Source organism: Pygocentrus nattereri, chromosome 22 (assembly GCF_015220715.1).
Source record: "Pygocentrus nattereri isolate fPygNat1 chromosome 22, fPygNat1.pri, whole genome shotgun sequence".
Taxonomy (NCBI): Eukaryota; Metazoa; Chordata; class Actinopteri; order Characiformes; family Serrasalmidae; genus Pygocentrus; species Pygocentrus nattereri.
In genome coordinates, this window is record NC_051232.1 from 26,818,037 (window position 1) to 26,844,423 (window position 26,387).

General features: G+C 38.4%; 2 protein-coding genes across 4 annotated transcripts; one reads left to right on the forward strand and one right to left on the reverse strand.

Annotated features, from left to right (window-relative positions):
* Positions 1 to 245: 245 nt before the first annotated feature.
* Positions 246 to 2,805, forward strand: LOC108413153. Of its 3 annotated transcripts, none has more exons than XM_017685528.2 (2): positions 246 to 368; positions 1,775 to 2,805. In XM_017685528.2, exon 2 carries the CDS (start codon positions 1,780 to 1,782, stop codon positions 2,575 to 2,577), a length of 798 nt encoding a protein of 265 aa, XP_017541017.1. In that variant the 5' UTR covers positions 246 to 368; positions 1,775 to 1,779; the 3' UTR covers positions 2,578 to 2,805. The 3 variants fall into 3 exon arrangements, with proteins under 3 accessions (XP_017541017.1, XP_017541016.1, XP_037388608.1); XM_017685527.2 differs by having other exon boundaries at positions 266 to 368; positions 1,375 to 2,805; XM_037532711.1 differs by having other exon boundaries at positions 268 to 368; positions 1,621 to 2,805.
* A 1,158-nt stretch (positions 2,806 to 3,963) lies between these two features.
* On the reverse strand, positions 3,964 to 25,929 carry LOC108413157 (ribosomal protein S6 kinase beta-2-like). The gene is made up of 16 exons (XM_017685534.2): positions 25,721 to 25,929; positions 21,487 to 21,541; positions 19,958 to 19,995; positions 19,672 to 19,786; positions 18,460 to 18,528; positions 17,887 to 18,034; positions 15,247 to 15,304; positions 13,066 to 13,166; positions 11,614 to 11,704; positions 9,372 to 9,462; positions 8,017 to 8,124; positions 7,813 to 7,875; positions 6,645 to 6,722; positions 6,463 to 6,570; positions 5,164 to 5,276; positions 3,964 to 4,765 (listed from the first exon to the last, which is right to left on the reverse strand). Exons 2-16 carry the CDS (start codon positions 21,538 to 21,540, stop codon positions 4,606 to 4,608), a joined length of 1,395 nt encoding a protein of 464 aa, XP_017541023.2. The 5' UTR covers position 21,541; positions 25,721 to 25,929; the 3' UTR covers positions 3,964 to 4,605.
* Between the last annotated feature and the right edge of the window lie 458 nt (positions 25,930 to 26,387).

A 26,387-nucleotide genomic window follows, 5' to 3' on the forward strand; every position in this document is an offset into this window, starting at 1 on the left:
CAGGAGATGGCAGTAGAGTCTTAAAATATTAATGCAGTAAAATTATACAAACTCCCAGGCCAGTCATTTTACTATGATGCATGCTTTATAGAACAAAAAAGTCAAATGCTTTGCAATATTTCAAGTGGCCAAAATGGGCTCCAATGGACAAGAGTGAATGCTCTACAAAGACCTTTGTATATGTTGATGTGGTTCAGCTACTGTTTTTTTCTCACCTACATTTTTTTGTCTCTTTCCTTCCTCTCCCACCTCTTCTGTCTTCAAATCTTCTCATAACTGCTCCCACCTTTCACACACGTGCAGTGGCCCGCTCATTCTGTTCTTCTCTCTTCATCTCTTTCTGGACGTCTGAGATTCCTCAAAACCAAGTGAGTACAGACGTTAATGACCTTCGATTGAATATCCAATGCAGTTTGTTGATCACTCAAATTATGCTTGAAATGGGGCATTTTTGGGAAGGTTTTGCGTTAAATTGTCCTGCATATTTTCAGTCACTGGGCAACCGTCGTTTTGCTTCTGTTTGTGCCATATTCCAACTTACTGACTTAGTGAAGTTCTCCATTATGTTTCCTGTATTAGCCAAACACAGTTATTATCTGTGTTATTTTAGATGCTTTGTTCGCTGGCCTAATCTCAAGGTCATTAAGGCTGGATGTATGAGACTGACCCGAGGCACAATTTTGCTTGGTCCAACTTGAATCTGGTCATATGCATGTGCTCTGAGATGCTATATCTGAGCTGAATTAAATGTTTAGTCTTAGGTCTTGTACTGTATTTTTTGAATCAGCCATTGGGCAGAAATGCAAAACTTCACAAGAAAAGTCACAAGAAAACTGCTTTTAACATTTTAAACATCTGCATGCATTTAAATTGCAACTGGCCAACTTCCGAGAGGTCAAAAGGCAAATCAAGACGTATAAAGCCAACATGTTCTTTAGAATGTAATGCCAATAATATGAGGTGCATCATCTCCCCATCATGGATATAATTATAGTAACATTGTGCCAAAGAAATAATAAAATCTGTATATAATTTTAGCAACAGTGAAAGCTTCTAGAGTGTTGTTGTAACTTTTAGCTATGAACAATGACACTTTGCACACCTACAAGTGAGAAGCAAAACATATTTTGCTTTCTTTGTCTTGCGCCTCCGTTGACAGATTGCCCGCCAAAAGTGGGGGCTGCTCTCTGCAGGGCAGTCTGCAAAAGCACAAGGTGGCCGAACGCACAGCTACCTTTGCAAAACCATGCACAGAGCCCAGCCACATCCTGTGTGTTTGGTGAAGAGATTTCTGTTAAAACATTTTTTTACTTAGTCAGTAATACTCTAAAGTGTGTATGCACTCTAATCCTGCATTCTTCGATTTCAAATTAGAATGTGGCGTACTGCAGGGGTGTCATCTGGGGCCTGACCTGTTTTTTCTGCAATGCACTTGCTGCAAAGGAGGTGGTTTCCTGTTGCTGTTGCCAACACAAAAGGATCAAAGATATGCAACGCCTCCTTTAGCTTGATATCACTCCATTGGTTTCAAAATGTACTAACTGTTGATGTGTGCACTTTGACTTTAAAGCTCTTACATCTCTGTTGTTTTTCACACATTCTACATTTGTGTGCTATCAGGTGATTTCAGTCATTTCGACCTTCATCAGGCCTACAAATGAAGCATCTTTTCAAAAAGAAAAAAAAAAAGCAAATAATATGGATGTTAATTAAGCTGATTAATTAATAGTAATGTATGGCACTCTTCGGGCCTCTCTTTCTTCCCCTTTCTCAGGCATTATGAGGCCACTAATGCCCCTGTGCCTGAGCATGCTCTGTTTGCTCCTTCCCACCGCTTCTGTCACCATGGCTGGCTTTAACACAAGCGCCACAAATGTAAGCATTGCGAGTAAAGCACCCACCCATACTGCTGTGGTCAGCACAAATGCAACTGAGGGACTGTCTTCTTCAGCCTTGCACACTTCTACTGCCTCTGTGACTGCACAACGTGAAAATAACAGCACGTCTACAAAAGCTACTATTGCAACGCATCAATCAACAGAGACTATAAAACCACAAAACTCTAAGCAGTCCAGTTTAGGCACAGTGGTGGTAATAGTGTTCATCTTGATGCTCATCATCCTTTTGGTCTTCGCGTTCAGATGGTACATGCTGAACCCTGCCCGTCGCTCCTTCCGTGGTCTATGGTATAGCATTGTAGAGACCGCACGGTTGGCGTGGAGTACCATAAGGGGATGTCTGCAGCGTCCTCAAAAACGAGCAGAGGAGATAGAGGCGGATGAGGAGGTGGAGGAGATGGAGGCAGGAGGAGGAGGAGGGGAGAATATGGAGGAAGGCCCAAAGGAAGAAGGAGCAAAGCAGGAGGACAACGACTCTGATTCAGACAGTTCCTTGGAAGAATATTCTATCGTGGACGCTGCCAACCTGGCGGAGGGCGAGAAGCAGACGGGAGGAGAGGAGGAGGACAGGAAGAGCGCGAAAGAGGAAGGAGGAGAAACAGAGGAGATGACGTCCGTCACATTAGAGGACGATGAGAAGGCAGAGCCGGAGGAGGTGGATGACCTTACGCCATTGTAAAAGCTAGGGATGTGCTGCAGGTTGGGAAAAGGGATAGCTGCGGGCAGGGAGGGGTCAGTAAAGGGATTAGTTTAGGAGTTTCGTACATGTGAACTGTTTTTTTGGTTATTTTTGTAAAGTTATTCAAAGTTCTGTAAGCTTGTAATTAAAGATTTTTTACCTCTTTTTAAGTCCAATGAAAACATCTGTGTATGTGCCTTACTCAATAAAAGCTAATGTTTGAATTAGCATGCCATTCATTATTCAGTATTCAGTTCATCATCATTATTTTTTGAAGCAGTGATGCTGAAATGTCACCAAAATGAATGAGGCGATCAGTAAGTGGCAGTCTGACAAAAAAATTAAATGTATACAATTTTCTTCTAAGTCTTTAGTTTCATACGGGGACTAAGAAGCTAATGTAACTACATGTAAAAAAAAATGTAAAAACATGTAAATACAGGACAAACTCCATGCCTGAGCTGGATTTCTCTAGGACTTTGTTTTATTCTGCAACATCTTTTCCATTAAATGTCACAGAATCCTCTGAAAAACAAGGTCATTAAGGAGCCAAAATCCTATGGAGCTGAAGGCCAAACTGGGCTGTATATTGAATTGACACTGTAAGACTGACCAAAGTACCCCAAACAAACCAGCAAGGTCCAGCATGGTAACTAACTTGATTTGAGTGGTACATTAGGAGTAACTGATGATATTGTGTAATAATATGATCTTTAGTATTAGACTGACTTTCAGCACACAGGACTGTCAGTTTACTATTATGACTGTAGCAATGTTGTAATTCAGAGGATCCAGTGACATTAAGTGGAAAAATGTCCACAGCAAGAAAACGTATTGGCTTTGGGACCTTTATGTTTACTACAGGGTGCCAACTAAGCAATTTTCTATTGTTTGGTTACATAATACTGTGTTTAATAGTTAAAACATTTGAAACATTTTACAAAGGAAATGTGAGATTATTACAATTAACTAGACAAGAATGCTATTAATGATGAGTCACTATTTTAATCGCTTGACTGTCCAATAACCAATAAATAAGCAAAACCCACAAGCTACTTATGAGTCATAGCCATAAACTATGAATTTATGACTGTAATCATAAACAAAGGCAGTGTGGAGAAATGTTCAGGTGTTCAGTTATCTTGCATGAAGTTACCTCAAATTTTTTGCAAACTACAAAAACTATTAACACAATAACAAATAACTAATCTTTTTTTTAATTAATTCAAGTTAGGAATACATTGGATTTTATGAATATTAAATTCATAAAACATAGTCAGAGCTTCGTAAGTCCTTAAGAATAAAAACGGTGTACTTTAAACCATAAGAAACACTTTGGGCGTATGTATTTCTCAGTAAAAGATTTCAGAATAAACACTTCTTGTCTCAGTTTTTGCATATATTTATTTTCTGAAGTAACTATCACCGAAATTAAAAATAGAATGATTATGGTAAATAAACATCTTAAAATAAAACCATCCAATGAATATATTAATAGCAAACAGTAACAGTTAATACATTTGAATCAAATTTTGGTAATAATATATAAGTCTCTTTTATGTTCATAGGTAAAACAGCCTGTGATAATGACTGGAGGCTCTTCAGTTCTACATAAGACAAAAAACAATAGCTGACATGTTGCCGGTTAGGGCCGACAGGAGATGTGGAAACAGGATCAGAAAAGTATGAAGTTTTTCCCAGCCAAAAATAGTGATTTGACAGAAATTGTACTGTTTTTTTCATAAATGTATACTGTAAAAAAGCTTTCCAGAGATAAATACACTGCAGTTCATTCACAGTCAGCGCTGAGCACAATACAACACATTCCAACCAAAACATTCAATGCGGTTGCAATTTTTTTGATTTTTTTCTATTTATAGTGTCATGATGCTTTGGTTTTGGTGGCAGCAATGGTTCCGTCATGTGAGAGAAAGACAGAGCGAGCGAGCGAAACTGGGAAAGAGACAGAGAGGTAATGCGTGCACACAATATCCTTTTGATGAATGCTGATTGCAAAAATGGTTGCCTTCATTTGCCACGATGGCCTTTCGGTTTTTTGTTCCGTCCCGGCGTTCTGATTGGCTGGGTGGCACAGTTCTCGAGAGCAGGGGGCCGAGTCTGAACAGGGGGCTCTTCCTCTCCGTCAATACTGCTCTTAAAAGGCTCAGCGAGAGAAAACTTCAGAGGGCTGGAGAGAGAAATACTGTATCAGAATCAAATATGATACCTCTTACAAAGATATCTGAGACCAACAGTACAAGTTTTATACTGGAAAATAGAAAAAACGTAGGAGGCAACAAAGTACCTTCACTTGCTGACCATTTCATATGCAAATGGTCAGTCATATGCAAAAAGTTTGGACGCCCCTGGTGACGTTTTGTTGATTCTCTAAGTGATGTTACACATTGTCTATACAGAGCAAAGGTTTGTGCGTTGATGAAGAATTACTCTTACTACAAACCTACAAAGTGCACCTCTATGGTAAGTGGACTGGATAAAATGGTCAAGGAGTGTAGATACAAGGTAGATACATGCTACACTGGCAATTCTGTGTTTGTTAACACAAGGAATAACCTGGGTTCTGACCTGATAGGTGTGCGTGGGCTGCTGTTGAGTCGGCGGACGGGACGCACTCGTGGCTCCACTGAGAACCCCTCTTTCAAACTCTCCAGCACCGAGGGGGCTACATACGTGAAGCCCTGAACACCCACATACATGCGAAACACAAGGAACAGCTGTCATCTTCAGTACATTTTCGGTTTAATTTATAAGCCATGGTAACATGAGAAAAATGTAGCTTCATTTTAGAGTTTTCAGCCCCCATTTAAATAAAAATCACCAGCTCCAACTCCTTAAAAACAAATAGTAGTGATACAAAGTGCTGATTTTTGTTTAACCATTTCAAACCTGTGTCAATGATTGAACTTACCACATCCATGCAATGGCTGGAGACTTTTTTTTAAAACAAATCCTTGTTCCTTTTTTACGACATTAACGTTTGTCTGAATTTACTCAAAAGTAAGCTTACATGATGTTTTACCTGCAAAAACAGTTATTGTCCAGACAAATGGGTTTAAACAACTTGCTAAGACTTTCACATGTTTTTTTATGTATGTTCTTTCTGACATTGAAAAACTCCATTTTGACAGGAAATTACATGAAAAATTTGGCAGTCTTTGACTTTAGCATCGCATTGAATATACACTCACTGGTCACATCATTAGGTACACCTCCCCTGTTTCTCTGTCTATTTTTTCAGTTCTGCTTACCATATAGATTCACTTTGTAGTTCTACAATTACAATTATTTTTTGTAGTACGTCTGTTTCTCCTTTAGCCTGTTCATAGTGAGGACCCCCACAGGACCACCACAAAGCAGGTATTATTTGGGCGGTGGATCATTCTCAGCAATGCAGTGACACTGACGTAGTGATCGTGTGTTTGTGTTGCTGGTACGAGTAGATCAGACGAAGCAGAGCTGCTGAAGTTTTTAAACACTGTGTTCACTCTCTGTCTACTCTTATATCTTGTTGATCCACTTTGTAGATGTGTTGCTGATGCTGCATAACAACACACACTAACACACCACCATGTCAGTCTCACCACAGTGCCGAGAGTGATCCATCATACAAATCATACCTGCTCAGTGGTGGTCCTGTGGGGGTCCTAACCATTGAAGGACAGGGTGAAAGGGAACCGAAAGTACGCAGAGGAACAGGTAGCCTGTAATTATAGAACTACAAACTGTATTTAGATGACAATTAGAGCTGATAAAACAGACAAAGCGCTGATGATTATATATTATTTATGTGATTATGGTTTGTAATATGTATAGTTCTAGTATGTCTGTAGTGTGTGTGTGTGTGTGTGTGTGTGTGTTTCTCACAGCAAATGCATGGTCAGCGCTGCCACTCAGAGTTGTGTCATCAGGACTGTCCACAGGAGTCTGTCTGGTGAAGCGGCTGTCAAACTGACTGACATCCTCATCTGACTGCTGCAGGTGGAGAGAGAGAGAGAGATGAGAAAGCTTGATTTATGAAAATATTACACCATTCATAAAATGCTTACCAGTGAAGGCCTATAGGGTGGCTCCACTCGCTTATTCAGCAGGTCTTCCCAGTTGATGTGCCGGAAGAAGGGATGCTTCTGCAAAAAAAAAAAATAATAAAAAGGAAGAGGAAAAAAGGCATGATACATGAAAAATAACACAAATAACAAAGCAATTCTACTACACAAGAACAATAAAAATGTCTTCTGGTTTCTTATGCCTCTAAATCCTATAGGCATTGCGTATATAACAATCAGCCATAATACTAAAACCACCTCGTTTCTAAATCCATTGTCCATTTTATCAGTTCCACTTACCATAAGGTGTGCTTTGTAGCTCTTCATTTACAGACTGTAGTCCATCTGTTTCTCTGCATACTTTGCTAAGACCCCCCTTTACCCTGTTACTCAGTGGTCAGGACCCCCGACAGGATCACCACAGAACAGGTTACATTATTCTACAATATAGAACATTATTTAGGTGGTGGATCATTCTCAGCACTGCAGTAACACGTGTTACTGGTGGTGGTGTGTTAGTGTGTTGCGGTGGTACAGGTGGATCATATCCAGCAGTTTTTAAACACTGTGTCCACTCACTGTCCAAACTATAAGACTATAAGACGACAGTTCATCTGTTGCTGCACAGTTTGTGCTGGTCATCCTCTAGTCCGTCACATCGCTTTCTGAATGTTTGTGGTTGGTGGACTATTCTCAGTCCAGCAGGGACACTGAGGTGTCAAAAAACTCTATCAGCACTGCTATGTCTGATCCACTCATACCAGCACAACATACACTAACACACTACCACCACGTCAGAGCCACCGCTGTAGAAGTTCAAAGTGCATCTAAATGGTAAGTGGAGCTGATAAAATGGACAAAGAGTATAGAAACAAGGGAGGTGTACCAAATGAAGTGACCAGCAAGTGTGTATTCAGTGCCATGCAAAAGTCAAAGACTGCCCATTCGTTTATGCAATGTCCAGTCAAGTATAAGTTATAACGGTGATAACAGTGTAGAAGCAGGAAGGTGGTTTTAATATTATGGCTGATTGATGGACAGTGTTTAGCTACAAAGAGTATTCTGCTTGCATGCACATCACACAGCACTTGGAAAATCAACAAGGCATGTCACTTGACCAGGGCACCCTCATTTTTGCATACAACCGTCAGGATGTATAGGCATCTTTCACCTGTATGTCCGCACAGTCTCCCTTCCCAGAGCCCAGTCTTTGTGTTGGGTTCTTCTTCAAAAGCTGTGCAAAGGAAAACAGATGTAAATGATGGAGAGGTGATGAAAGCAAGACAAAGATGAAAGCAGGTAACCTTTTGTGTTTTTCTTATTTTAAGGATGCAGTGCTACCAACACAAACAACTCAAACCCATTGAGCACTGACCTTTTTGACTAAGTCTCTAGCATCAGGTGTGAGGTATGGAGGAAGGCTGAGTTTACACTTCAGGATCTTATCAATGGTCCTCTTTCTGTTTTCTGCAGTGAAAGGAGGCTAAAGTAGGAAAGAGAGACAGATGTTAAGAAACAGGAGACAATGAAAACAAGCCATAAGAGGATGTTAAATTATTATTATTATATTAAGAGTGTTAAGTATTATTATCATCTGTCTAATAGTGAAATTTGGGCTGATAATTACAGGCAATAATTTTGGAGCCCTTTTTATTTTAGCTTGAGCATGTACTGAAACATGTGGTCACCAGTGGTGGGTGTTCTCATAGATCTCACAGTGGCCTCTACTGGCAGCCCTGAGTTTCCCTGTAAAGGCCTGGAATGTAACTTACTGAGATGCATTCTTAAAGAACACGTTTTAGCAACATATTTCAGTTTCTGGTAGTGTTGCACATTTGGGTGTCTGTTTTTCACAACAAATTCTCCAAAAAGGTCGAGACCCTTACAGTATTAGAGTATTAAATTGGTTTATTTCAGATACAGAGACACATGAATGACAGCACAGCAGTCACGATACAGAGGTGCATTTAATACAGAAACTTTAACAAAAATTTGCTTAGTTTGTGTTTTCGTAGTTAATACACACAAGTTCATGTTCTATTACTAACTGGTCAAAGCTCACTGTGAGTGGGACAATGTCGATGGGCTAACACGAATCTTCTGGACTGAAGTCTCAGTTAGTTATTCCAGTGTTTGCAAAGGTAGGTTTGAGCTACAGGTGAAGAGGATTATTTTTAGAGCCTAGTATCAGGTTCACGGCTGGGTAATGATCTTGAGCACTGTTAGTTGTTGTAGTCTGTTAACTCCACATTAATCCACGTTTATTTTTAGGAATTTTATCGCAGAGAAGGATATTGTAAAGTTTTGATAAATAAGGCAAAATATCTACATGAAGCAATGTAAAACACTCAAAATAAAATTCATTTAATTCAATTAAAGCTGGTTTGTGTTTAATGTGAGACCAAATATTCGCTGTAGAGTTTAAGTTTAGACTTTGATCAGCCCAAAATCAGCAAAAACATTATATTTTGGGCTTGGTCCATTTTTTTGCCCAGGCGTGTATGTATACTGTCGTTTTAGTAAATGTTACAGAACATGTAGTTTGATTGAGGTGTCCAAACCCTTCCATATGACTATATGTGTTAATAATTATGTAATGACTGTAAAAAAACAAACAAACAAAAAACAGCAACTCTAACCTTCTGAGGGTTAAAACTGTTCTGATGTTTTAAACAATTCTTTTATCAAATAAAATGACAAACACATTTCAATTTAATCTCTCTCTCTCACCGAGCCAGTCATCATGTCGTACATCAGCGCACCCAGACTCCACCAGTCCACTGCTCTGTTGTGTCCTGACCGGGTCAAAATCTCTGGAGCCCTGGGAAATATTTCATATAACATGCATATTCATCATTCACTAAATACCTTTAGTTATCTATTATTATTATTATTAGTAGTAGTAATATTATTATTATATATGAGCAACTTCTGCTGTTTTAATGAACCCCTCACATTACAAGGACATGGATGTAATGTGGTGTCCATACATTCACACACATACACTCACCGGCCACTTTATTAGTTACACCTGTTCAGTTGCTTGTTAACTCAAATAGCTAATCAGCCGATCACACGGCCGCAACTCAGTGCATTTAGCCATGTAGAGGTGGTCAAGACAACTTGCTGAAGTGCAGACCGAGCATCAGAACGGGGAAGAAAGGGGATTTAAGTGACTCTGAACGTGGCGTGGTTGTTGGTCTCAGACGGGCTGGTCTGAGTATTTCAGAAGCTGCTGATCTACTGGGATTTTCACGCACAACCATCTCTAGGGTTCACAGAGAACGGTCCCGAAAAAGAGGAAATATCCAGTGAGCGGTCAGTTGTGTGGACGAAAATGCCTCGTTAATGTGAGAGGTCAGAGGAGAATGGGCAGACTGGTTCCAGATGATAGAAAGGCAACAGGAACTCAAATAACCAACCAAAATCTCTGAGGAACGTTTCCAACACCTTGTTGAAAGTCTGCCACGAAGAATTAAGGCAGTTCTGAAGGCAAAAGGGGGTCCAACCCTTTACTAGCAACGTGTACCTAATAAAGTGGCCAGTGAGTGTACATTGCTCACTCTCAGGACTACATCCAGTACTGTGAAGATGTCAGGGCTCACACTTCATTCATATTCCATTTCCTTTCAAAACAGCCATTCAGTGCGAAGTAATTCATTTTTAAGATATATTTCTAAAGCATGAGAAAGGGGAAAGTGAAACAACAGAAGTTTCTAAAACTGAATTTCAAAAAACAATTAAAAGATCCAGACAAAAAGGGCCTCCTAGCAACTGTGCAAGACCTGCTAGACCAAAATTGACCCTATCAGATAAACAGCACTTAAAGCTTCTTATTTTATTCTTTCTTTTCTATTTTTGCTTCAGACCTAAAGGTCCATTCTTTCACTGTGATTAGACAACCCAATGCTATGACTCTGAAGGGACGAGTAGTTGTAAAGAAGCTGTTACTGAGAAAAGGAAAATCTGCACACCAAACAAAGAAGCTGCTGGTGTTTCCAGAACAAAGTACTGACCACCCTAAATTCACTCCAACTTCTAAGACTGAACTTTAGAGTGTGACGAAATATTCCTACCAATTTCTTTGAAAAACTCAAAGCAAGTCTTCTAAAAAGATTGGAGGCTGTAATAAAGAAAAGGTAAATAAAGTAGAAATACTAAACACTAAAAACTGTAATATTTAAAGTTGTTGATGCTTGTTGATACTTTTGTATAATTTCTATTCAATAAATGTTCTGTTTTTACATGACAGTGAAAAATTATATATACACATGTATGAAGTAATTTGTACTTAATGGCTGTTTTGACTCAAAACTTAATAAAAAAAGCATAGTCTCTGACTTCTGTACTGCATTATAACTTGGACAATATCATAATAATAGTTCCTAAAAGGTTAATAAGCTTACTAAAGGTAAAATAAGCAACCGTTTAGATTAAGACATTAATGATCAACTTTTTGCAAAACATGCCCCAAAAATGATTTAGGCATAGTTAACGCAAAACACATTAACTGGGTCTCATCTTTGTAGTTGCAGTGAAATTTTGGCACAAATTAGATGGGTTTGCCACACAGGCGGTAAAAGTTAATGTCATTATTGAACATTTAGTGGTATAAATCTGCTACTGCAATCTGTGGTGGTAACTGTGCTTTCTACCTTCTGAGTTTTTTTAGTTTTTAGTGCTTGATTCCCTTATGTATTACTTGTGCATGCATACAACATCATTTTGCCCCAGGAATCCCTGCTATGGAAATACTGCTATGAATTCTTGTCAAAGTCAATAGTTTATTGCTCTGGTGCGGAACAAATGCAACTAATGGTTTTAAAAAAGATGAATGTGGGGGGTATAAATTTATTTTCTACAGTTATGTTTGTCTAATCTTACTACACTGAATTCAGTCAGGTTATCTGAGCTCTTATCAGTGATCCTTCACGCTTTTTTCTGTAACGTGATCTGAGTGAGAGTTACTCACATGTACTCGATGGTGCCGCAGAACGTGTGTGTGACGGTGCCATCGTGGATGGATTCCTTGCACAGGCCGAAGTCAGTGAGTTTAATGTGGCCTTAAGGAAGGGAAGATAATGTGTCAGCTTGAAATAGACTAGGCAGGCACATTGTGTATAGTGTATGGTTATAAATATCATTCAAATACGTGAGGCAATGACAGGATCAGGACTGACTGCATGTATGAATCAACACACAGAAGGTGGTTTTCGGCAGTACTTTGGCTTTTAGTAGAAATGGGTGCAGCTTTGATGGTTATTTTTGACTGAAAGACTAATTTAGAACCTCAGAGTTAAGCAAAACAGCAACATCTTACTAGTTATATACACAAATATTTCATAATTGTTTAAAAATGTATGTATTCAAATCACAACATAACTAGGCAAGTCCAGTTTTGCTGGACTGTCATCCACTCCATGGAATTTGTGGCACACAAGCATTTATGGTATACGACGCATGGTAGTAGCAACTAATAAGTAAGTAATAATAATAGTAGCAATTATTAAGTTGTTATTATTATTATTATTATTACTTTTACTACAACAACAACAACAACAACTACAACTACTACTACTACTACTACTACTACTAATAATAATAATAATAATAATAACAATAATAAGATGAAAGTGAATATAAATAGGCAATAAACAGGTAATATGTTTAGTAAATATTTCAAGTAAACCTGATTCACGTAAATCAAATTACCAAACATTTAAACTTATTATTGTAGGTCACTCTTACTGTGATTACAGCAGAATTCCAGGATGGGACAGGATGGAAGTTCTCCACTATAAATGAATAAATCGAGGCCAAGGCCCAAGCAAGAACTTGTGATGCAGACAGCTGCAGTAATGCTGATTTTTTTATGATTAAATGATCAAATTTAAAATATCAAATTAAATGACAGCCCTAGTACCGAATCTATCAGACAGAAGCATATTATGCATATGCGACTTGCCAGAGGGGCCACTGCGCATCAAGTGATTGTATCAGGGTGACCATGACCACCTTGGTCCTCTCATGACGGCACCACTGTCAGTAAGAGACAGCAACTCTTGTAGGCTGGAATGCTGGCCGGTCCAGCAATACTGATTCAGTTTCAAGTGGCCCATGACAGCCGTTAAGATGTTTATCTTTGTGTTTCAGTGTGTTGAAAAATCACACCCTCAGAATCACTGTCTGATTTCTTGTTTTACGTACCTGTTTAACTGGTTTCACAAATCTAATGCATCTGTTTGTTTAAACAACCTTCAAATCATACCTCTCTAACATCTAACAACCAGCTTGAACTTTGGCAACAGCAACAGAAAAAACACTGACATATTCTAAAAGCCTTAATTACATGTTAATATTAGTCTCAGTGACTCATTCAGCTAGACAGGTTCAGTAGGTGTCAAAACATTTTGTACTCACACACCTTCATGATTGAGCATGATGTTCTCTGGCTTCAGGTCTCTGTAGATGATCCCGCTGGAGTGGAGGTGTCCCAGTGCTAACGTTATCTCACCCAGATAAAAACTGCCAAGCAAAGAAAAGACTGGATGAGAGGCCAGTAGTGACGAAATGGTAAATGTCTGATAAAGCTTTTGATATGGGCCTATCACTATTGCAGTGATGTGCTCACCCTGCTCAACACTTCACACAAAGTCCCTCAAACTTTCAATAGAACACATACACTTATGACAAAAGGCTTGGAAACAAAACCTAAATATTAAACATTTATATTAAAATGTAACAACAAATAATGGACTGTAATCAGAACAAAAGATTCCAACTCTATTTGATCCTTGTGACTGTCCTGCAGAGTTTTACTTCAGCTCTGTCCTTATTATACCTGATTCATATCTCCCCAAGTGGCTTGAAGTCATAGAAATCATACAGTCATTATTTTAAGGAGCCTCTTGGCGACTGTAATTTTGAAGCATGTAAACAATTGGCAAGAGTTATATAGGCTAAAACACAGCCTCCACATGATGGGTCTGGTGTTTCAACTAAGACTCCAAACAATGAGTCCATATCCTTCCACATAAATTCACAACTAAACAACAAATTAATTTAATTTTAATTCATTTTTTCAATGTTTTTATGCACAGGTTCACCAAAAACATCAAAAATAAATTTGCTATAACATTATACAAGCTCTTTTTCTTGAACATATTTCTAACACATTTTGCTGAACATACACCGATGAGCCAAAACATTATGACTACAGATGAAGCAAATAACCTTGATTATCTCATAAGAGCGGTGCATATCAAGGTCTGGTATATATTCGATGGTAAGCGAACAGTTGGTTCTCATAGTCGACTCATAATGGATGCAGGAGAAATGAGCAGGTGTGAAGACATCAGGGACATAGGCCAAATCATTGTGGCCAGATCACTGGGTTAGAACATCTCTGAAATGGCATGGTTTGTGTGGTGCTTACCTACCAAGTCCAAGCAGAGACAAACAACAAACCAGCGACAGTGTGTTGGGTGCTGAAGGCTCACTGATTAGCAAGGGCATTAAAGACAATTACGCCTGGCCTGAACAGACAGAAAGCTCTTCAGCCCAAGACACAGAAATTTTAATCATGGTTATGAGAGGAATATGTCACAACACATTGCTGCGTATGGGCCTGTCTAACCACGGACTGGTCCTGGAGCCCATGCTAACCCCTATATACCATTGAAAGAACCTATAATGGGCATGTGAGCATTGAAACTGTATCATGGAACAATGGAAGAAGGTCTTCTGGTCCAGTAAGTCCTTTTTTCTTTTGCATCACGTGAACAGCAAGATGCAACTGTGGTTTTAAAGTGATGTCTCCAGGATGCATTGTGGGAAGAAGACAAGCTGGCAGAGGGGATGTGATGCTCTGTACAATGATGTGCTGGGAAATCCTGGGTCCAGGCATTCATGTGGACAATTTGTGAGCAACCTAGATATTGTTGCAGACCAGGTACATCCTGTCATGGCAGTGGTGTTCCCTGACAGCAGGATAATGCGCTCTACACACATTATTCACAAATGGTTTGAGGAACATGAGTGAAGGTGTTGAGCTGGGCTCCAAATTCCCCAGATCTGAATCCCACCAATCATCTGTGAGAACAAAAAGTCTGATCCGCAGTGGCTCCACCTCGCAACTTGCAGGACCTAAAGGGTGTGCTAGTCACATCTTGGTGCTAGAAACCACAGAGCACCCTTAAAGATTTTGTAGAGTTCCTGCGTTGGGAGGGTCGGAGCTGTCTTGACAGCACTTGGAGGACCAACATGATGTAACGTAAGTTGTCGATGTTTTGGCTCATCTGTGTATTTTTATGTTTATAGCTGTGAAAGCTTGTTTGTTTCAAACAACATAGAACTATACAGAATTAATTTTGTTGGCTGCTTGTATTAAAAAAACTATTCATTTTGCTCCAACTGAAAACCAAACCGTGCCAGGCTCCTCCCTACACTACAATAAGCAAATAACGCAAACCAGTGGAACATTCAATTTCTTTGGTTAAACTTAATGTCAAAAAATGTACTGACAAACAGACTCAACTCAATTATCTCAATTCTAAATCTCCAGTTACTCATGTTCTCATGTTGATATTCTTATATCAGTTCTTACCAAGCCGTGTCCTCCATGAAGATTCCCTCCTTCTCTAGTTGCATAAACAGCTCGCCACCTGTTTAGTTGAAGGGGTATCGAAAAATACTCACAAGATCTGAAGAGCAGGGTAAAGACAAGAAGGTTCGCAAAATGCACAGCCACTAAGACCATATCACAACAGCACAGCTATCGAAAAGAGTTAGTCACTAACATAGTATTTACCTTGATCAAATAACCTTACCAGCTACAGATTAAACCTTAGGAGTCCAGAGTAATTACTGTTTTTTATTACTCAAGCAGCTGTGTAGTTACATAATTAATTACATAGTTCCACAATTACTACATATACATTCTGTATGTCGTGTCCGACAAATGTGTCAATCTTTTTATCCATTTGTAAAAAACATGCAAAAAAAGAAAAGATTTTCTTTGCACAAAAGTTGACTGTACATATCAATTTCAAATCACAATAAAATATCTCCGCTTCTGTCTACAAACACAAATGTGGTATTGATTTGAAGTTTAGAATCTGCTTTTTCAACAGAATTTCTGTTTGTTTCAATGAGCATTACAATAATAATAAAATTATATTTAATTGCAACTTCTAAGGTTTAAGTTAAATAAGTTCCTACTTATGTTTTCCATCTAATACTATGTAAACCTATTATACAGCACTGCATAGTTATGTGTTTTCCTAATCCTAACACACCAGTATAAACTCAAAAGTAGGCGTGGTAAATAAGCTCATCGTCTATCATATTATATAACATAATAGCATGTCTCAATATGCTTCCCTGGGCATATTGTGAATACCATGAGTATTTAAAAGGCCCATATAAGTAAGTGATACTTTTTTAATCCCACAACCGGGGAAATTCCACCTCCGCATTTAACCCATCCATGAAGTGAAACACCCCATACACGCTAGTGAATACACGCACACTAGGGGGCAGTGAGCAAACTTGCCCGGAGCGGTGGGCAGCCCTATCCATGGCGCCCGGTGAGCAATTGGGGGTTAGGTGTCTTGCTCAAGGACACCTCAGTCATGGACTGTTGGTGCTGCCTAACCTCCAGCCCACAACTGCCTCCAAATCCTCTTATACCCACTTATGACAATTGATTTATTGATTTATATCTTATTTCATTAACACATAACCATTTTCCAAGCTCTCTTTATTTCTCACAGCTTAACCAGCTGTTTTTGCTACTGTGCATTTAACACTGATTTTATGTAAATTATCTCTCTTCTGATTACCTGCCCTGTATTAGGCCTCATCCAAAAAACAGCCCAGGCTCAAATATTCCTTATACGGTCAGTGTGAACAGGCGGAGCTAAATATCAATGAACTGGCTCTTGTGACATGACAAAAATAATGAATTTAAGGTGTTCTGATTCTGCATCTTAGTTTCCATATATGGACTGTACGGACTGGGGAGTTGAATGGTTTACATACTAATGTAAGAGCACCGTTTTCCATTCAGTATTTCAGCACTTCTTGAAGTTATTGTGGAAATACCCAAAGTCATACACAATTTAATGATTGGTTGGACTCTGAAAAATCTGCCTAGCAACCAATATGCACTTTGACTGGTCACAGGTGGGCCAATACTTTTAAAGAAATAAGAAAAAAAACATCATCTGTGTCAGTGGTTTGTGCCGATTTTATGAAATCTAACTGCATAAAAACGGACGTTAACCGATTATAAAATTGAATTATAAAATTGAACAATATGTGCAATGAATGAGGCTGTCATGGAAAAAAAGCCCAGTGAAGTGAGGTGGTGGTGTGAAGCTGCGCAACTGAAAGGGGTCTGCTAAGGTAACTTAGCTAAATTGGTATAAACTACGATTAACAACTCCGTACTAAACATACTGTGTTTCAAGGTGATAATCCATTATGTATTATTCATTTTAGTGTCAAATATGATGTTTAAAACTGCTAAAATGCATTTTAACTGGCTGTGAAAGTTTTCCCCACCTATTCACATTCGCATCCCTGGGTTTCCCCACCTGCCATGTCCAGGTGGCGCTGGGGGGTCGGTCACTATTTGCATAGATTTGATGTCCAAACCCAGCTTAGATGGTCTTGCCAACTGATTTGATGGAAAAATGGATATACGATAATGTCTCAGATGTATCGTTGACAAATATCAAGAAAGTGGTTTTTATTACACAGACAGGAAAATTTGCAAGTGTATGGAATACTGAAGTGTACGGAATACCGTGCGCTTACGTCACATGAAATTCTTCTATTTCAAAAAAGTGAGAATTCTGTTTTTCTTGATGTGGGCCTTTAAATAAATGTGCATGTTTCATAATAAAGAGGGCATAATTAGGCCTGTTTAATAGGATTTAGAGCAGTGCAGTACGCTGAATAAATGTATTGTACTCATTGTATTTCATAGTATTTTTTTAATGTGGAACTTTTCAAACTAATGATAAACTAATGAATAATTTAACGCATTTCATATATTGTGAATAACAGGTTTTTGCCCCATCATCCACCCCATACTTAACAGCTATTACGGCATACATGTATATAATCAAGTGTGTTAGATCAAGGAAAACACAAAACTGTGAGCTGTGGTCCAGATATGAGTAACAGGACACTATTCACTATACTTAGTGGATAAACAAAAACAACAGTAAACACTTACCACTCAGACACTCCAGTATGAGGTAGAGTTTGCCACCTGTCTGGAAGGCGTACCACAAGTCCACAATAAAAGGATGACGAACAGTTTCCAAAATCTCTCGCTCCGCACGAGTGTGTGCTGTGTCTTTCGCGTTGCACACTATTTTGGCCTGCAGGTGGGCATGTGTGAATGTCAACAGAGAAAAGGACAACACAGAGTGGAAAAAAGGCCAAGAGACATACAACGATTGAGCTTCTATCTTTACTCATTTATCTTTCATTTACTTCCTCTTGTAAGCACTTTGGTCAGATGACACTGAGCTGAAACAGCTAGTACACATTGTCAATTAGTCACCAATGATGCTAAAACAAAATCTCAAACAAAATGCTGCACAATGATCATATGATACATGCAGTAATTCTCACAGATTGCAGTACACTACAAGAAAAAAAAATCGAACTTGAAAAGTGGCAGAAAGCAAAAACAGTTCAATTAGTCAATGAATCAAATAATAGTGTAATAGATAAATCAACTGTACAAATAAGTCTTAGTTTCAGCTCTAACTGCAGCAGCTGTGAATGGAAACGGACTTACCTTTCTCAAAACTTTCATGGCAAATATCTTTCCCGTCTGACTTCCTTGCACTTTTCGAACCTGGAAGACCTAAACAAAGAGCCAGAGAGTTATGTTTGAACAGCACTTGAACAAAGAGTACAGTGTAAAAGTCAGAGACCACCCGTCATTTATTTTACTTCAAGTCAACATGTTCATTTTTCAGCAGTTACTTCTGAGATATAAGATGATCCACTTGGAAAAGTCCAAAACAGTCTCCAAAACGGATTAAATTATTCAGAGAAAATGGGACTCCTAACCACCATGCAAGACCTGGTAGACCCGGAAAACTGTCCCCATCAAATAAACAGTACTTAAAGCTTTCATCCTTGAGAGAGAGGAAAAAAAAATCAAGCTCCACTCTTGATTTGACAAAAATAAAATCTGCAAATCAAACAAAAAAGCTGCTGCTGGTCTCAGAACAATACACTGACCACCCCAGAGTCCAGATCTCAAAATAACCAAAATGTGTTTGGGATTACTTGGATCATGAGAAACAGAAAATGCAACCAACTTCTAAGACTTCTAAAAATATCCCTGCAGATTTCTTTGAAAAATTTGAAAGCAAGTCTCAATAAAGGCAAGAAGTGGAGACACTAAATATGAGGGGTAGGCAATATGGCAACAGTGTCACGTCATGATAACGATAAATACTACCAAATTGCCCACCTTTACTAATAATGAAAAACAGTATATTAAACTAAATTGTACTTATACTTAAAGACAGTTCAGAATGGAAATTAAATAAATCAAAGGTCGTCTCTGAATTTTGTATCATATAATGCATGTATCTTTAGTCTTGTCACAATCATGACATTTTAGCTGATGATTAACTGCTATATAAATAAGTACAATCAATAATTTAATTGCCTTATTTGTCCATTTTATTCAACTAATAAAGTACAAGTCAAAAGCAGCTAAATTGGCTTATGTGCCATCTTGATTAGCCAGCACTTTACTTTGCAACTAATGAGAGAAGCTCACATTGTGCTTGTTGTGATACAGTATGACTGTGAAATCTAAAGACTGTGGAAGACTACTGTGGTCAGCTTAAACAACTGCGATTATCTCAAATAGCTGTGATCAGGCAAACTGTGTAACAACTGTAACAGGCCTATGTACACTATAAAAACACCACAACAAAACCAAACCTGCTTTATCTCATTTTGATCCAACCCATGCACACTCGCATACCTTGCCATAGCCTCCTTTCCCCAACACAGTGAGTAACTCAAAGCAGTCTGGACCCACTCTCTCGCTGTCTCTGTTCACACTCGCACTAGTGAGCTCCACCTCCTCAGTCTCTGAACTGGTAAAGAGACAATTCAGCATTATTCACACTATATATATATATATATATATATATATATATATATATATATATATATATATATATATATATATATATGAGAAACATTTATCTTCATACACTCTTACAAATAGATCATAAAAACCATGTCCTTATATAAAAAATACATACGGCTCTGCCTCCGCCGTTGGAAAGTTACAAACTTCATCCTATGAACAAAAAAGGTGTTAGAAATAGAAAGAAAAACTAGGTTTGAACAGATGGACAGATGGTTACTCATATTTGTGCTTTTCTCCCAGCATATGTACGTGATCAGCATCCAGAATAGGGTTTTATGAAAGCATAACTGAGTTCAAATAAATGTAAAATGTCCCCACTTTAAGGGTAATTTAAGAGCAATTTTCTACACAAATTGGGCACTTAGGAAAATACAGAAAACAATCACTAATCAGAAAATAAACCAGAAAAATAAATAAATACAGCAGAGCACAGGTTCAGTCTTTCTATATTCCTGGTGAAAAAACAAAGAACTGAACGCTCTTGGATCGAAAATTCATCATCTGCAGTATGTATCAGAATTACAGTCTAACTGGACATTCAAATATTCAAAAATATCAGGAAAAACACTCAACATGGCTCGGACTTTTTATTGTGAATAAATACTAAGATGAAAGCTAAGGGAATTAACATGTTGCCCTGTACACTCATTATCTGTGTTTATATGTGGCATAACAATATTGACAAAACTCCACCTTAAGAAGAATGTCTAGCACTATAGCAGATAAACTGGTATTTTGCCTGCTACTGTTTGCATCATATTGGTTTATTAAATTATTTGTGGACTTTGTTGCGGCTTGCGTAATTGTTTAAATGGGGAACTCCACCAATTTTTCAAGGATGTAAACAGTGTGTCATTCGGTGTGGTTTTGTGTGAAATGCTCAATTCTAAACTTAGAGCCGGAACTGTTCAGTGGTGGTGATGGAAAAAAGACGTCTGATAACATCATATAGCACTTTTCATGCCAGTGGCAGCTCAAAGGGCTTTACAGACAGGTGATTAAAAAAAAACAGTAAGTATCAATTTAGAATCATAAGAAAATGACACAGATCAAATTAAAAGATAAATACCAGAAGATTTAGAGTTTTAATAAAACACCAAAGAGATATGTTTTTAGATGCTTCTTAAAAATGAGCATTGAGCTTGACTGTTCAGAAGCACTATAACTGAACAAGACCTCTCCATGCTTTCTGTATATTACAGAAAGTGTTTGCAAAAGGCCAGTATCGACAGATCTAGATCACTTCCTGAAACAAACAAATAGACACTCCTCAGGTCCTATAAGGTCATTTAGAGCCTTAAAAACTATTAGCAGAATTTTAAAATCTATCCTGAACAATACAGGTAAAACCTGTAATAAATACCGATACTCAATACTCCCTCAAAGAAAGTTATTACACAAAATGGTTATTAATATGCTGCCTGATGCCCAAGACAAATTTATTTTGATCAATATGTTTGAATCCTTGGGCTTTAGACATATTTTTAAAATATACCCAAGATGTAGTGAGTGCTTAATAATCTGATAACTGCAGAAAATCAGATTTCGCCTGTAATCCAATCAACGTGTTTAGATGTATTTGGGTAATCAGATATTGGGAAACTACTGGTCCCGTCTTCTCTCCATCCACATTCCTCTTACCTCCGCATCACTCACGTCCTCCGACTCTAGGTCAATGTCGAACACCCCCGCCATCCTACAGAAACAGACAGGTGGCAGAAAAGGCAACGTTCAGCTGCTGAAGTCTGAATCTTTCAACACCAGTGTCTGTGATTATTGACAGGCCTGCATCAGATATGGACACTTGATGGATGGTGTATTTCTGATTCCACACACAACCTCATACCCTAGGAAAGGTTGTAGAAACGCAGGTATAAATTAATCAGTGTAATATTATAAATCATGAGCAAAATACATATGAAGGGGTTTCCTTGCAAGACATATTATAGACCACTTTTAAGAATTTTGTTTTTCTATGATAAACCTTATTGGGAGGACTTTACATCATGCCATCTCATAATACTACAATATATATTCAAACAGACACCAAGGGGTTTCGAAAATATAAGTATCTGAGTGATACACAATATACCTTATAATTATCGGAAACCTGTAAACTAGCACAGGTTTAGTGTGTGCTGTCACTACCAAAGTCTGCCATGGTTTTATACTGTAGAAGTCAAAGCTACATTAGAGCTATGACTCTTCTACTCCTGCAGTCTACGCCTGAGACCAACGGTCTGATTTCATGTTTGTTTCATAAACAAGCTGCCGAATCCACCCAGTTGCACTATCTAGGGTCACAACCTTAACTCAGTGCCCGGGTCAATCAGTCGTCAATGGGCCAAGAGACACCATTCTATGACCAAAGAGGATTTTTTTCCAAAGGAGAAATTTGGCTTCACCCCAAAAAATGTACTTGATTTGCCAAGACATTTTTAGTGTCTGGAGAATGGAGTCATGAGGTCAATGTGGCTACCAACTAGTGCTACGACTGTTTATAGTTTATACTGTTTGTGAACTACTTTTGTCCAGTTTTATGGATAATAGTGTGTCATGTAGTGTCAGAAACTACACCAGCAGGTCTCCTTGTGATTCAATGTGGGGAGTTAAGAGTGTAATGACTTAGTCATACAGTTTGCACAACACTTAGAGCTGTTAAGAGTAAAGAAGTAAACTTCTGAAAACTTTTTCTTAAAATTAACCACAAACATTCTGATATGAAGTTCACATTAGCTCACAAATTCACAACAGCTTGCTTGGCAAATTGGAAAAAGTCATACCTGGTATAACTGGTTTCCAATTTTAATGTAGTTAATAGCCTGAAGCCAGTTTGGCTTAATAGAAAAAGCTACAAAAAGCCTCAGATCACTTGTGAAAATGATATTTAAAGAGCTGGTATCACTCAAATATGAATTTCCTACACTTTTTTGAAAAGAAAGACTTTAATCGCTATTGCAAGATTTCAAAGTTTTTAGAATGTTTGCTGTCCATTCATTCTATACTCCATACATTCAGTATGTATGTATGTAAATACTCAGCTTTGGAATGAATTGTTTTTGTGATGCCACTAGAACCAACTCATTTACATTTACCAAACTGTTCAGCCTGTAGGCCTAGTAGTTTAGCCCCACTCATTCACATGTAAGTTACAAGAACATTTACATTAACATGTATGGCACTTGGCAAACACTCTTATCCAGAGTCACTTACAGTTTGATTATTTTATGCAGGTGGGTGAAGGTAGTGTTAGGAGTCCTGCCCAAGGACTGCTGTGAGGATAGAACCCCAGTCTACAGCATGGGAGGCATTGATGTTGCCCACTACACTATACCAACCTACGAAAACATTTTTGACAAAAAGACAGCCTAGCTAAACCATTTTCTTTGCTGGCCTGAGACTTCTGCACCTGTATATGTGGTTGCGGACACTTGGCTCTTTGGTGACGCTTCACTGGAAGTGTCATTAAAGCAGCAGTAGAGCCCGCAGTTGAAACAGACCTCCATTGTGAGGCTATTCCAGGAGAAACACTGACTCATATGTTTAGAGTACAATATACTGTGTTCATAACAATGTGTACTGATCAGTGCATTGTCATGGACATGAACCTGTATTGTATGCTAAAGCGATGGGTCAAAAGCCTCAGGAGAGAATATCTGGCTACTGTGCAATTTCACTAATTCACACTCTGACGCAGCAGAAAGCTCTGATACAAAGCTAATATACTCAAACAATAAAACGCATTTCTTATGGTCCAGTGAATTATAACATCATTAGGACTGTCACCATGGACTACAGTAGTAATCAGATGACAGACCTGAACACCAACTTTCGGATATAAAATATTTTAATAGGAAAACAATAAGTTTCTTAAAGACTGATACATGTAAATAAGCTCTGTTCTGAATGGCTGCCTCATTCAAAAAGCAGTTCAGGCTCAAATGCTGCCTTTAAGTCCTCCTTGGAACTTCCTACTTACGACTTCGGAGGTCATCAGTATGACTTTCTTTGTGTTCAAGTGGTTTTGGTTGGAAATAAGACACACTGGAAATAATGTTTTTGGTTAATGTATCTTTCGGTCATTAAAGACAGCCTGTATATTTTGCGTTAGTAATGTTTTTATACAGTTAGATGTATCACATACTGTGCTTACTCCCACTTGTGGACTGTTTTAGCCTGCAGTGATGAGGTTGCAGCTGACGAATAACTGAAATACAGCCAGTTTATTAGTGGCGATCATTGCATTTTTGACACCTCCCTAACTCAAAAACTCAGGGCTTACTGAAAAATCAATTTCCCCACTCAAAAATACGACACTGCGGCGGCGTTCATGTGCATTCATCTCAGAAAATCCAATATTTCCGACAGGACTTGAAGGCAGAAAAACTTTCCTTATAACTTTAGGGCAAAGTTGGGGCTAAACTAGAGGGAAATTTACACAAATAACGAAGTCAAAAGAAACAGTTTCCATATATGAACAGCACGTTTTGAAACTTTAGCAATGCTTTACACGACATCAAACTTTTTATTTTACTACCCGTCATTTGATTTCATTACAGATTCATTCAAGCCAGACACTCTGGTGCATTTGGTTTGAACATTTGCAGCATCAGAAATCATTATTATTCATTAAGGCTCAATGACACTACATTCATCTCAGTTTTAATGAAGAAACAAATAAGTTTTCAGCTTTTTTCTTCTTTATATACACTTCCAGCAAGCCCAGATCTCTTCACTCGTGCAACTTAATGATACACATAACTCGATATTTTCGCATTCTTTTACATTTAGATTCACTGAATAATATACTGCTGTATGTGGATGTCCATGTTAAACATTTCACATTTTTGTGTCTACTTCCATAAATTCAATTCCAAGAAAGATCCTGCTGTTGTAAGGACAGCACAGCAGCTGCACCCAAAACCACATGCTATACTACACTGTAAATATTATTACATAGTATAGTAATAAATGTGAGACTAACAAACTATTCTGATATACTCTTTAGCATTCCTGTATGCAATTTTGCATAATATGCAAATCTGAAGGAAGCTTAACTCTGACATTCTCTTCACTGCAGAACAGCGTGTGGCTCAGAAAGTACCAAATACCTGTTCTCCCACTTTGGGAACAGAATCATGACCTGGAAGCTGGGAAACACCTCTATTGTGGTCATACTCAGCTGTCAGCTTTCTGAATGTGATCAACACTTCTCCACATGCTTGCCCAACCCAAATATTTCGTTATCTAGTCAGTGCATGACGGGAGATAACTGGGCTGAATAGAATTTAAATGGAAAACTGAATGTTATTTATGATGTCTAGAAACACGTTACAATAGCATCAATAACATGCAACTCCCGTTGGCCTTCAAACCCATTAACTACTACAGATAATCTTATAGTTTTGCTATAGGTAAACTTTGCAGACTGAAACTTGATCACACCAATATAACAAACAAATAATACAAAACATGTAGTGTTGCTCTAAGCTTGTGTCTGAAGTCCTCCTCACTGCATGCAGGCCTAAAATGCATGACAGAACCGGGCTAAAGGAGAAGGATCTTTATTTGTCTTTTCCACAATTGACACCCGTGTCAGACATGACTAGGAAAAATAATAAGGGCTACATCATGTGCCTGATAAGAGATTTTAGGCTCCTTGTACAGTGGCGACAGCAATAGCAGCAGTAATGTAACGTCAGACAGACAGAAAGCAGAGCTCCTGGTCTACATGTCGAGCTTCTGAGTAAGTCAGTAGCCACCAGACATGACATAAAGCTGATAAAGAAAGCTGGCAGTACCAAGAAACTGACTGCACGAAGCTTCTTCACACATGAAGCCTCTTCATTCATGCTGTGCCTTATTTATTATTTACCTGCTCGGACCTTCATCCGCGTCCCAAACTCACTCCTCTTTCCGCCACAGACGCTGTTGTAAGGATACTGTAGGGATAAATGTGAGGATATTCGTGTAATACGACGTATATTCTAGTAGGAAATCCGCGTGAAAGCGATAAAGTGTCCGGTTCTTCATGAACCTGCAGTTCTGCTTAACACCCCACTGCTAGTGTGCTTACCCTCTGCGATGACATCATCCAGCAGGCGACGAGACCAGACGTGAGGGCGGGAATTAAAACAACAACAATAACAAAGGATTTTATTTTAAAACCGAAAACCTAAAAAAAAGTCCACTACCACTTTGACTTCACTGGCAAGATCTACATTTTAACTGCCATAGTCGGCAATAAATATATTACATTTATAATAAAACATAACGCCTATAATGCGAGGCAAACCGGTCGCCCCCTGCTTGCTGTGTTTAAAATAACACAAACAATGAATTCAAAGTGGTGAATATTACAGATTGTGCAGCATAACGTCCCCTCTCAGCCCCATATTCCTTTATATTGATATTATATTGACTTTATACCAATGTTGCTAAAGATTAATCGGTAGTAAAAACACAAATCTAGTTTCTAGGAGTCTTCTCCTAAACCGGACTACAAATTCTGTCGGCCTGATTGCGTCACTATGGCAGTCCGA